The 13,308-nt window shown below is 46.0% G+C and overlaps 1 protein-coding gene across 4 annotated transcripts in view; it reads left to right on the forward strand.

The window, feature by feature from the left end:
* The first annotated feature begins 474 nt into the window (after positions 1–474).
* The window catches only part of EIPR1 (EARP complex and GARP complex interacting protein 1), a 169,813-nt gene continuing 156,979 nt past the window's right edge, over positions 475–13,308 (forward strand). For 3 of the 4 annotated variants that reach the window (XM_030921127.1, XM_010357903.1, XM_030921129.1), the window contains exon 1: positions 475–759. In XM_030921127.1, coding sequence (XP_030776987.1) covers positions 718–759 — 42 coding nt within the window. In that variant the 5' untranslated portion in view covers positions 475–717. The remainder of the gene's footprint in view (positions 760–13,308) is intronic. The other variant, XM_030921128.1, reaches the window with a different exon arrangement.

Here is a 13,308-nt window from a genome sequence, read left to right on the forward strand (position 1 = left end):
CCACACAGTGCTGGGCACCTGCAGAAATACATTTGGCATGGCCCTGACTTAGGGCACCTGGGGCCGAACCTAAGGGAGTCAGACAGCTCAGGTGCCCATCCTGGCTACCCAATGGACTAATGCGCGCTGCGACTGTGTTACTCAACTTTGCAGCGTCTCATCTGTAAAATGGAAGTGTAACAGCTTATTCATAGGGTTGGATGAAGCTCCTTACGGCACTGCATGTGAAGCGCTGACCCAGCGCTTAGGAACGCCAAGTACAGTACAAATGACAATACATGGTGGCGCCCAACTACGGCGCGAGCGATTCTTAGATGCGATGGCTACCTAAGGCTCATCGCCGCTTGCTGCCGAGGGTCTGCGCCCAGAGTCAGCCTCCGCAGTCCGCTCCGCCCACCACCTTATTTCCTCTTGGCCGGGTTCTCACCTCCAGTGGCCAGCGAGCTGAGAGCCCGGATGTGAGCCCAAGTGGGCATGCGCAAAAGCCAGCTCCGCTGCCATTGGTCGCTGGTGAGGAACAGATTGATGACACATCCGAAAAATAGGAAGTGGCCACTACGGAAGCTGTTCTGGTCCAGAAAGGCTGCCAGTTTGGAGTCGTTTGCTGCGCGGAGGGAATGAATGGGCGCTGGGAACACGCCAGCGAGGTGGGGACGCGCTGGCCGTAGCGAGGGCCTTAGCGTGTGAGTGGCCTGGGTCTGGTCGCTTCCCCGCAGCATGGAGGACGATGCACCAGTGATCTACGGGCTGGAGTTCCAGGTGGGTCACTCGGAGGGCGGCAGGTGCTGCTCGGCCTGGCTGCTGACAGTATGAGCGGTCCCATGGTGACTTCGGTTTGCAGATCTCCCACCAGCCCTGCAAGGACCAGTGTCTAGTTCCCATTTTGCAGAGGAGTAAACTGAGGCTTCAGGAGGTTAAACGGTTTTATTGGATAACAGGGTTGGCACAGCCGTCCTGCCTCCTTCCCCTTCACATCCTGTCCCGAACATGACTTCTGACCTGGAAGTTCTCACTTTGGTGGACTCATTTGCTTACACGCCTACCTTTTCCTCTAGAATTTGAGTTCCTGAAGGTAGGGACTGTATGTTGTTTTAAAAAAAATCGTTTGATTTTGAAACAATTTAAAGTATTTAGAAGAGTTGCAAAGATACATAGAAAGTTCTTTACCCTCCACCCAGCTTTCCTTAATGTTACCACTTTACATAACCATGATATATTTATCAAAGCTTAGAAATTAACATTGGTACACTAATATTAAGTGTACCACTAATATTAAGTATTACTTAATAATTAATAATTAAGTATTAAGTAACTATCTTCGTATTTAACTGTTTTCACACTAGTGGGGGCCTATTTTTTATCTTGTAGTTTCCAGTGCCTATTCATGACTGTCACATAGTAGGTGTTCAACAAATGACTATCAACTGAATGAGCCCCCAGAGCATAAGCAATGCACATGGCAGTTCAGGACAGCAAGAGAGCTGATGTGGATAGAGCAAATGCGTCAGGGGGAGTGAGGTAGGGGATGAGATGAGCAGGGGGGGAAGATGACCATTGTTAGAGCCCTGTACTGGTTTTCATCTATTCCAGTAGCTTTTGAGAATGTATTATGCCTAAAGCACTGAGGGACAGATAAAGAGATAGAAACACAGTTCACTGCCACATGGAATACTTAATACATAATTTTGTGCAGCAATATGTGTTAAAGATATAAATGATGTCTGTTTTTTTTTTTTTTTGAGATGGAGTCTTGCTCTGTTGCCCAAGCTAGAGTGCAGTGGTGTGATCTCGGCTCACTGCAAGCTCCACCTCCTGGGTTCAAGCGATTCTCCTGTCTCAGCCTCCCGAGTAGCTGGGACTACAGGCATCCGCCACCACACCCAACTAATTTTTGTATTTTTAGTAGATAACGGGGTTTCACCTCTTGGCGTGGCTGGACTTGAACTCCTGACCTTGTGATCTGCCCACCTCCGCCTCCCAAAGTGTTGGGATCACAGGCATGAGCCACCGCACCCAGCCCATGTCTGCTTTTAAGTAGGTTACAGTCAGAGAGGCAGCAGCATTAGTAAAATAATATATGCTACCCAGACACCTAAGTTTTAAATCTTGACTCTATCACTTATTAACTATGTGACCTTGGGCCTCAGTTTCCTTTGCCAATAAAATAAGCATCTCCCCCCCACCACCCGGTGGCTGTTATGAAATTAAATGTGTTAATACACTTAATTGAAGCACTTAAAACAGTGCCTGGCACATAGTGTGTTCAGTAAGTGTTGTTCTGATTGTTATAATGAGAGAAAATTCCTTTTTTTTTTCTTTGTAGAAACAGGGTTTCGCCATGTTGCCCAGGCTGGTCTCACACTCCTGAGCTCGAGCGATCTGCCCGCCTTGGCCTCCCAAAGTGCTGGGATTACAGTCATGAGCCAGCGCACCCTGCCTAAGACAAAATTCTTACAAATAAATTTTGTATAGGGCAGCAGCTAAGTGTCCTGTGTGATAAACTAGGCTATAGGATTTGACCAGTGGCTGTATCACATTCACAAGGCTGATGGCTTAACTACCAGTGATTTAGCTCTGGACTGTGTGTCACTCTGCTTAGCACTGTACAAATATTTCATTTAATTCTCACAGCAATCATTATTGGTAGGTGTTATTGTTCCTGTTTTACAGATGAAGAAACAGGCTCAGAGAGAACAGTTACCTGTCCAAGGCCACTTAACTAGTAAATGATAGACCTTGGATTCTGACCTAGTTAGGCTTTTAACCCAAACTGACCTCAAAGCCCCTTACTTGCTAAGTTCTGTTGCTTTCTCCTTAACTAGATATACATAGGGATACATGGGGAGAGACCACATGGGTAGACAGAAGGTTCCATAATCTTGTACTGCCTGAAGGTGCATACTCTGCCAGTGCTACTTAATATAACTTCTTGATCTCCTTAAGAAATCTCTCAAAAAACCCAGAGGATTTTATCTTCAGTATCTTTGTATCTTTGAGGTTAACTGAAATGTCATTTTCTGAGATTTGAAAAATGAATTGAAATCGATTCTCCTAAGGGAGTCAAATATATTATTGGATTTTCTTCTTTATCTTAAAAGAAGTAGCTGACTTTTGCTGCTTGGATTTTACTGGATAGTACCATGGACTAAGACTTTCTTGAGTTTGAAGAACCATCATTGCAGTAAACAAGAAAAGAACTGAAAATGATAGTTTTTTTTTTTTGGCTTGTCAGTGACATTCAAATCCCATGGAAAACACTTTACATGAAAAGCTAGAGATCTGATCATTGACCACTGAGTGAAGGTAATGAGACTTGAAAGGTAAAGGCAGTACTACAACTGCAAATAAAAGAAGACCAACATAGAGGGTCGTTAAGATCGCAAAATGCCGAGCAAATTCATGGTAATGATTCTGGATTTCTTCATAATTATATTTGAAATGCATGAAATTTCAAATGATATTTGAAATGCTTTTGCACACTTTTAGTTTACTGGTCAGTAGAAATCCATTTTCTCAAAATGAGTTTAATGAATACTTGTCAGTTAACAAAACAGTAGTTCTTTGTGACTATCTCAAAGTATATACAAACAGTATGACTTCTCTCCTGCAATCATGTTTCTTTGAACTTTTGACATTAATCGACCTTCTTTAGTCGTGTGGGTCAAATCTCCATGTGGCAAACATGCCTAGTGATGGGAAGAGCGAACCTCTAGGCAGCGGTGGCTTTGCCCGTGTGTAGGTCTGGGGGCAGGCGTGTGACTAAGATGGACCAGCGGCCAGCAGGGCCTGCAGGTGTGGGCAGAGTGAGGGCTGCGTCTGTCAATTCCCATTTGACCCCACTGCTGCCAAGTGAGCTGGGCCAGACCAGAAAGGATGGCCAGGGTGGGAAGGTGGGTGACAATGATGACTTGGGCTTGTTTCAAGTCGCTTTCCCTTAGGTTTACCACCAAAACCAGTAAGCAAACAGGGCAGGTTGTAAGCCACACAAGGGTATGAGTGCCTCCTTTCTGTTCTGGGAGATTCTCCTGGAGTCCTGAGATCAGTGCACTCAGGTCACAGGGGCAAAGAGACCAAGGGCTTTTGGCTTTTTGTGCCATCAGGCTGAGGGACAGATGGACCAGGCCAGCGCTCAAGGGTCTGCCTCTTGCCAAGTGAGGAAAGAGTTTTGAAATGGAAGATAGAGGTTACATTTTCTTTTCTTTTTTCTTTTTTTGAGACGGAGTCTCGCTCTGTCACCCAGGCTGGAGTGCAGTGGCGCGATCTTGGTTCACTGCAAGCTCCGCCTCCCGGGTTCACGCCATTCTCCTGCCTCAGCCTCCTGAGTAGCTGGGACTACAGGCGCCCGCCACCATGCCTGGCTAATTTTTTGTATTTTTAGTAGAGATGGGGTTTCAGTGTGTTAGCCAGGATGGTCTCGATCTCCTGAGCTTGTGATCCGCCTGCCTCGGCCTCCCAAAGTGCTGGGATTACAGGCGTGAGCCACCGCGCCCGGCCTAGAGATTAAATTTTCAAATGCTTTTTTATATCCATGGAACTGATAATTTGGTCTTAGGATTTTTCTCTTTTGATCTCTTTGGTCAGTTACGTTAATGGCTTTTTAAATATTGGCCCAGCCTTTGCATCCTTAGAAATAATTCCACTTGATTGTGGAATAGTCCTCTGCTGGATTCGGTTTACAAGTCGTTTACTTAAAATTTTCACATTAATATCTGTGTATTTTCTTGGTTGAATTTTGTTTCATTGCTATGCTGGCTGCGTAAAAAGCACTTGGGAATTTTCCTTCTGTTTCTGTGTTGGAAATAACTGAAGGTAGTGATGGTGTTGCCTGCTCCTAAGGCGTGGTTCTCTTACGACGTTGACTTTTTAATCTGTGGTGACTAGTTGTTCAGATTTCTTGTCTGATCAGTTTTGGTAACTTACATTTTCCTGGAAAATTCATAATTTATTCAGTGGACAAATATTTATTTATTCCCTGCAATAAGGCACTATTGTATGTGCCTGGAACACAGCATAGGAGGAAACAGACAAAATCCCAACCCTCGTGGATTTACGCACCCAAGAGGCACCCTTGCAGTGGTATTTCTGTAGAGGAGCGAAGTCTCTGAGAATTGAGGATTTGTCTTTTAGGTTGTTCCCATTTTTTTTTTTTTTTAATTTCATCAGTTGAATTTTTTTTTGTTTATTTATTTATTTATTTTTATTTTTACTTATATTTTGGGACAGTCTCGCTGTGTCACCCAAACTGGAGCTGGGGCGCAGTCTTGGCTCACTGAAACCTCCACTTCCCAGGTTCAAGCAGTTCTCCTGCCTCAGCCTCCTGAGTAGCTGGGATTGTCGGCATGCACCACCACACCCAGCTAATTTTTGTATTTTTAGTAGAGATGGGGTTTCACCATGTTGGTCAGGCTGGTCTCGAACTCCTGACCTCGTGATCTGTCTGCCTCGGGCTCCCAAAGTTCTGGGATTACAGGCGTGAGCCACCGCGCCCAGCTAGTTGAAATTTTTAATACAAAAAATTCAAAAACAATTTCCATTCATTTGCTCAGCATTTTTTTTTTTTTTTTTTGAGACGGAGTCTGGCTCTGTGGCCCAGCCTGGTGTGCAGTGGCGCCATCTCGGCTCACTGCAATCTCCACCTCCCGGGTTCACGCCATTCTCCTGCCTCAGCCTCCCAAGTAGCTGGGACTATAGGCACCCGCGGCCACACCCGGGCTAATTTTTTGCATTTTTAGTAGAGATGGGGTTTCACCGTGTTAGCCAGGATGGTCTCGATCTCCTGACCTTGTGATCCACCCGCCTCGGCCTCCCAAAGTGCTGGGATTACAGGCCTGAGCCACCGTGCCGGGCCTGCTCAGCATTTTTCTTTCTTTCTTTTTTTTTTTTGAGACTGAGTTTCGCTCTTCTTGCCCAGGCTGGAGTGCAATGGTACAATATGGGCTCATCACAACCTCCGCCTCCCGGGTTCAAGCAATTCTTCTGCCTCAGCCACCCAAGTAGTAGCTGAGATTACAGGCATGCGCCACCATGCCTGGCTCATTTTTTTGTATTTTTAGTAGAGACGGGGTTTCTCCATGTTGGTCAGGCTGGTATTGAACTCCTGACCTCAGGTGATCTGCCTGCCTTGACCTCCCAAAGTGCTGGGATTACAGACTTGAGCCACTGTGCCTGGCCCATTGCTAAGCATTTTGCTATCTTAATTACCCTCTGTGTTGGTCTTCTGTCTTTTATTTGCAGTTGCTTAAATTATTTGTTTCCATTCTTTTTATTAATACAAGCATTTTAAGCACATGGATTTTCTTTCGAACACTCCTTGATTTTATTGTTTTGTGGATGTTTTGCAGCTTTGAATTTAATTTTGAATTTCAGGTCAAATTTCTTTTTTGATCTGAAATTCGTTGAAGAGACCCTTCTCAATTCGGTCCCTGTTGCCTGCTGTGTTTGGGGGTTGTCTGTCTTTGTGTCCTTTCCACTGCAGACTTCCTTCTTGTGCTGGAAGTTTTCATTTCCATCTATTTGTCTTGCGTTGTCTTGCCATATCTTCTTTGAGCTCTGCTTTGCATTTTTCTCTTTTACTTTTCTTTTCTTTTTTCTTTTGAAACTAGGTTTTGCTGTCACCTAGGCTGGAGTGCAGTGGCACAATCTCAGCTCACTGCAACCTCTGCCTCCTGGGTTCAAGAGATTCTCCTGTCTCAGCCTCCCAAGTAGTTGTGATTACAGGTGCATGCCACCATACCCAGCCAATTTTTGTATTTTTCGTAGAGACAGGGTTTTGCCATGTTGGGCATGGCAAAGGTTGGCCAGGCTGATCTTGAACTCCTGACCTCAAGTGATCCTCCCACCTTGGCTTCCCAAAGTGCTGGAATTACAAGTGTGAGCCACCATGCCAGGCCTCTTCTTAAAAAAGTTTTCTTGAGACAAGATCTTGCTCTGTTGCCCAGGCTGTAGTGCAGTAGTGCGATCATGGCTCATGGCAGCCTGGAACTCTTGGGCCCAAGCCATCACCTGGCTTCAGCCTCCCAAGTAGCTGAGACTACAGGCCCAGCTCATTTATTATTTATTTATTTATTTATCTCTATCTATCTACTCTATCTAGTCAATCACTTAATTAATCAATGAGATGGGGATCTCATCATATTGTCCAGGCTGGTCTTGTACTCCTGGGCTCAAGCGATCTTTCCACTTTGGCCTCTTACAGTTGTGGAATTACAGTCTTGAGCCACCACACCCAGCTTCTTTTTTTTAATTAAAATGATTTTTAAATTGATGCATATTAAATGTATATTGTTTCAGGGTATATGTGATAAGTTAATACATTCATATGATTGTAAAAATCAAATCAGTGTATCTGAGATACCCATCACCTTAAATGTTTGTTTTTTCTTTGTGTCAGAACCATCCAGATTATTCTTTTTTAGCTATTCTGAAATGTACGATAGACTAGTGTAAACTGTAGTGAACCTGCTGATATACCAAACACTGTGCCTTATTTCGTCTATCCAACTGTATATTTGTACCTATTAACCAACTTTTCTTCATCTAAGCCACCTGCTACTTTTCTCAGTCTCTGGTAACCATCAGTCTACTCCATCTTCAGAAGGTCCACTTTTTTTTTTTTAGCTCCCACAGATGACTGAGAACATGTGTTGTCTTTCTGTGCTTGGCTTAGTTCACTTCACAGAATGACCTCCAGTTCCATCCATGTTGCTGCTAATGACAGGATTTCATTCTTTTTTCTTTCTTTTTTTGTGAGACAGGATCTCACTCTGTCATCCAGGCTGGAGTGCAGTGGTGTGATCTCGGCTCAATTGATCCTCCCGCGTCAGGCCCCAGAGTAGCTGAGACTACAGGTGCACCAGGTTAATTTTTTTTTTTGTATTTTTGTAAAGACGGGATTTCGTCATGTTGCTCAGGCTGGTCTCGAACTCCTGAGCTCCAGCAATCCTCCTGCCTTGGATTCCCAAAGTGCGGGGATTACAGGCATGAGCCACTGTCCGTGGCAATTTTATTCTTTTTTGTGACTGAGTAGTATTCCACTGTGTACGTATACCACATTTTCTTTATTCATCTATTGATGGGCACTTAGACTGATTCCATGTCTTGGCTATTGTGAACAATGCTGCAGTGTACCCGAGGGTGCAGGTATCTCTTCAACATACTGATTTTCTTTTCTTTTATTATCTACCCAGTAGTGGGATTGCTGGATGATATGATAGCTCTAGTTTTAGTTTTTTGAGGCAATGCCATACTCTTTTCCATAATGACTGTACTAATTTATATTCCCATCAGTAGCATATGAGGGCTCCCTTTCTCTACATCCTTGCCAGCATCTGCTATTGTCTGTCTTTTTAATAAAAATTATTCTAACTGGGTGAAATGATATCTCACTGTGGTTTTGATTTACATTTCTCTGACAATTAGTGATGTTGAACATTTTTTCATGTGCCTATTGGCCATTTGTGTATCTTCTTTTGAGAAATATCTGTTCAGATCTTTTGCCCATTTTTTAATTGAGTTATTTTATTTTATTTTATTTTTTGCTGTTGAGTTGTCTGAGCTTCTTATATGTTGTGGTTATTAATCCCTTGACAGATGGATATTTGCAAATCTTTACCCCATTCCGTGTCCTTTTCTTTTCTTATCTATTTTTTTGAGACATGGTCTCACTCTGTCAAGCAGGCTGGAGTGCGGGCGTACAGTCCCTGCTCAAGGCAGCCTTGGCACTCAAGCCTCCCATCTCAGCCTCTTGAGTAGCTGGGACTACAGGTGCACACCTCCACACTTGGCTGACTTTTATCTTTTATGTAGAGACGGGATTTCAGCATGTTGCCCAGGCTGGTCCCAAACTCTTGAGCTCAAGCCCACCTTGAGGCCCACCTTGGCCTCCCAAAGTATTGGGATTATAGGCATGAGCCACCATGCCTGGCTGCTCGTCTTTTCTTCTCTTCCCTGTTTTTAGAAAGATGATTCCTCCATTAAGTTTTACGAGTTTTGTTGATGCGTTTGATTACAATTTTCAGCTACCCTGTGTCAATACTGTGTCAACACAAAAACTTTGTGTTTTCCATTCTTTGATGTCTTGTTCTGTTTTTCTTCCCTGCCCGAGCCTTTGCTTGGCACCTGTGCTCGTTTCTTTTGTTTTTTGTTTTTTTTTGTTTTTTTTTTTGAGACGGAGTCTCGCTCTGTCGCCCAGGCTGGAGTACAGTGGCCGGATCTCAGCTCACTGCAAGCTCCGCCTGCCGGGTTTACGCCATTCTCCTGCCTCAGCCTCCCGAGTAGCTGGGACTACAGGCGCCCGCCACCTCGCCCGCCTATTTTTTTGTATTTTTTAGTAGAGACGGGGTTTCACCGTGTTAGCCAGGATGGTCTCGATCTCCTGACCTCGTGATCCGCCCATCTCGGCCTCCCAAAGTGCTGGGATTACAGGCTTGAGCCACCGCGCCTGGCCTTCTTTTGATCGCTGGTCTTTTCATGGTGAATCTTTCCTGGTCCAGCAGGATCTATATGTGGAGCTGGGCCCGGCCCCCATCGCGGGCTGGCAGGAATGCTGACAACATGCCGTTGTGTTTGTGAGGAAATTCTTTGAGCTGTCATTTACCCCAAGCCAAAGGAGAAGGGCAGATGCAGGCTGCCCAGGATGCAATGCCTCTCTCCTCAGCTTGAAGAGCCAGAAACAGCTTCCTGAGAAGACACCAGGCAGCCCTGCCTGCCCTACTCTCCTTCCTACCATGTGGTGTGTGGGAAGCACCTGGCCCCAGCCCGGGCACCTGTTGTCGTTGTCCCCTCCAGGGAGACATTGCCCATTTCAGCATTCCTTCCAGGGCATGCACGTGGTCTAGGGACTGCTGCCTGGGTGTGCGGGGCTGTGGCTCCCCCAGCCCGCCTCTAGCACCTCAGCAGCCAATGCCATCTGTCTTCAGATACTATGCCTTTGGATTACAGATGTTTCTGAGTTTCACTGTAGATGGAGTTTATATTTCCATTTTTTCTTCTCCTTTTTTTTTTTTTTTTTTTTTGAGACAGAATCTTGCTCTGTCGCCCAGGCTGGAGTGCAATGGCGTGATCTCCTTCTCCTTCCTGCTTTTGTGTGATTTCCCAGAGTCTGAGAGGAAAGAAATGAAGTCTTCAGCCCACCGCTTAAAACCTGAAGTCCAGATTTGACTTGATAAAGTAGCTTTTGTGGTGAGGTTTAGGGTAAACTGGAACATGGACTCAGTCAGGAAAATTGGTTAAGAGGTTGTTAAAATGTAATTTAAGTACAGAATGGGGAGAGGAGGGTAGGGATGGAGAGTGCTGGAAGAGCCAGAGCCCAGGTATTGGATGTGGGGCTGGGAGGGAGGGGCTCATCCCCATGTGTATGAATGGGGCAGGCTGGAGGGAGGGGCTCATCCCCCTGTGTATGAATGGGGCAAGCTGTGGGGGGGAGGCTCACCCCTCTGTGTATGAATGGGGCAGGCTGGAGGGAGGGGCTCATCCCCTTGTGTATGAATGGGGCAAGCTGTGGAGGAGGGGCAAGCTGGAGGGAGGGGCTCATCCCCTTGTGTATGAATGGGGCAAGCTGGAGGGAGGGGCTCATCCCCTTGTGTATGAATGGGGCAAGCTGTGGGGGAGGGGCTCACCCCCGTGTGTCTGAATGGGGCAAGCTGGAGGGAGGGGCTCATCCCCTTGTGATGAAAGGGGCTGGCGGGACTGGGGAAGGACAGGGACCAGAAGGGTAGTAGAAGTCCAAGCTTAGTTAAGTGGACGTGCCCAGGGGCACTTAGTGCAGGTCTGGCTTGGGCAGTGTAGGAGGTGCCTGGGCACTGGATTCGCATTTGGAAAGCATGGGCCTAACTTACAGAAGAGAGAGCATGCCTAAGACGAAGGTGTGGATGAGAAAAGTCAGAATCGAACTCCAGAAGCAAAAATGTAGGTGAAGGAAGAAAGAAGAGCGTGAGGCCATTGGGAAGGCCTTGCAGGGTGTGCAGAGTGTGGAGGTGCCCGTGTGAGGGAGTCCAAGGGCTTGGGCAGGGTCAGAGGGTGGAGGCACCCGTGCTAGGGAGTCCGAGGGCTTGGGCAGGGTCAGAGGGTGGAGGCGCCCGTGCGAGGGAGTCCGAGGGCTTGGGCAGGGTTGGCGCTGGAGGCGGCTGTTGGGTCTGACAGTTGGGTGACTCTGATGACTGAGTGGGGGTCAGATCAGCACAGGGTGAGGAACTGGGCGCAGCTGACTGGAAGGGCTGGAAGGGCACTCCTCGCCTGCTTACCCATCCTTACATCTGCTGTGAGTGGAAGGACGGAGATAGGGGAGTAGCTTGGGAGGGACATGGAGTCAAAGACAGTTTTTTGTTTTTTTTTTCCCGAGGAGAAGGAGACATGTGAGCTATTAACGAAGAAGCCAGAGAAGAGGGAGAGGTGGAGAGCACAATGGCTGTTATGGGGGTTTCCTGGAAGCCAGAGATGGCTCTGTTTCCTTGGGGACCTGTGAAGTGAGTTCTTTCGTTGCAGCTTAGGGGGCTAGGCTTGCACCAGGGGCTTGCGAAGAGATTACAGGTAATATCTGCCCCAGGCAATACGAAATGGAGGTGGTGAGGGTGGAATGAAGGCACCTTAGCTATGTGGAAAGGCTTGGACTTCAACGGGTAAGTGCAGGAGCGAATGAATGAATGTGTGTTAGGGCTTCTGGGCTCTCAGAAATACAGCTTCACCACCTCAGTTTTCCTGGAGGGTTTATTTTCCTTTTAATGCACTTCAATTCTTTGACTGCATTTTTTCTTTTGGGTGTAGGAGATGAGAAATGGGTATTTAGGTAACACAGAATGGGGAAGTTAGGACTTTGCCCCCTTTCCTTCTTTTCCTTTGTTTCTTCTCTTCTTCCCTCCTCCCTTCTCATCTCCTTCCTTCCGCCTCCCCTTTTCCCGCACTTTCCCCTTCCTGACGGTGTCCTGGTGTTTGGTGAGCAGCGGTCTGTAGTGGTCCTTTCTGGAGGGAGACTCAGTGTAGGAGAGCAGTTTCATCTGCCCCTGGCCTGTGTCTCCCCTGCTTCAAGCAGAGGCCCCTTTCCACCTGCCGTCCTTGAACCTTCTAAGCGGGAGAATTCTGATAGCAAGCTTTAGTGGACATGGTTTGCTAGCTGTTTCTGGTAACCACTTACTTGCTTAACCTAGTAAGCAAATGAATACAGTTGTGAGTTTCCCAAGGGAATGGTGTGCGCTCAGTTAATATGTCTAGGTACTGATATTTCTACCTTCTCCAAGTAGTCATAAGGTTCCTGATGATTCTTTCCTGCTCTGATCCTGAACTCTCAGCATTTCCAATTCCTTTGTCTGGTTTGATTCCCTACAGGGTGCTGGTAGACTAGAAATTTGGCTTTGTGAGAAAAACACCTCGGCCTTTCTTTTTCCTTTTCTTTTTTTGGTTTTGAGACGGAGTCTTACTCTTGTCGCCCAGGCTGGAGTGCAATGGCACGATCTTGGCTCACTGTAACCTCTGCCTCCCGGGTTCAAGTGATTGTCCTGCCTTAGCCTCTTGAATAGCTGAGATTACAGGTGCCCACCACCACATCCAGCTAAGTTTTGTATTTTTAGTAGAGACGGGTTTCACCATGTTGGCCAGGCTAGTCTCGAACTCCTGACCTCAGGTGATCTGCTTGCCTCGGCCTCCCAGAGTCCTGGGATTACAGGCATGAGCCACTGCGCCTGGCCTCACCTTGGCCTTTCTTTATGAGAACTGGGGAAACCGCATGGAATTTCTATTATAAAGTGACCTGTATTCCAACTTCTACCAAAGTGCCATTTGTGTTGCCATCTACCCTACTTTACCATGAGAGAGCCATAGCCGGGCTGAACTGTGGGAGAGTGCGTTCTTTTTCCCCTTTAGTAGCTTCGAGGCAGAGGCAAAATCACATGACCTTGCTGGTCCTCAGTTTCTTTATGTACTAAATGGGAATAATCCTCATCCTGTCTTCCTGTGTACTTCATTGAATTATGAGGATGAACCAAGACAGAATATGTGGAAATGTTTTTTGACATATTATACCATAAAAATTTGATCTTTTATCATAAGGTCATTGGAACACCTATAAAACGATCATTCTGACTAGACTTAGTGGTCATTTTATCATTACTTTAATCGAAGAGGTAGAGTTATACACATAGAGATCTGTCACCAGAATGGCCCAAATTAAATAATTTTTGGAAAGCTCTTAAACTTTTTAGTTCACTGTGATTTTAAAAGATACATTTTAGATATGTCTATACAAATGATTTTCCGTTTCCATTTCTTTTTAAGAAGTGTCTTTTCTTGTATGAGCTTGAATAAGATAGTTCCAAATTT

This window comes from Rhinopithecus roxellana, chromosome 17 (genome assembly GCF_007565055.1).
Source record: "Rhinopithecus roxellana isolate Shanxi Qingling chromosome 17, ASM756505v1, whole genome shotgun sequence".
Taxonomy (NCBI): Eukaryota; Metazoa; Chordata; class Mammalia; order Primates; family Cercopithecidae; genus Rhinopithecus; species Rhinopithecus roxellana.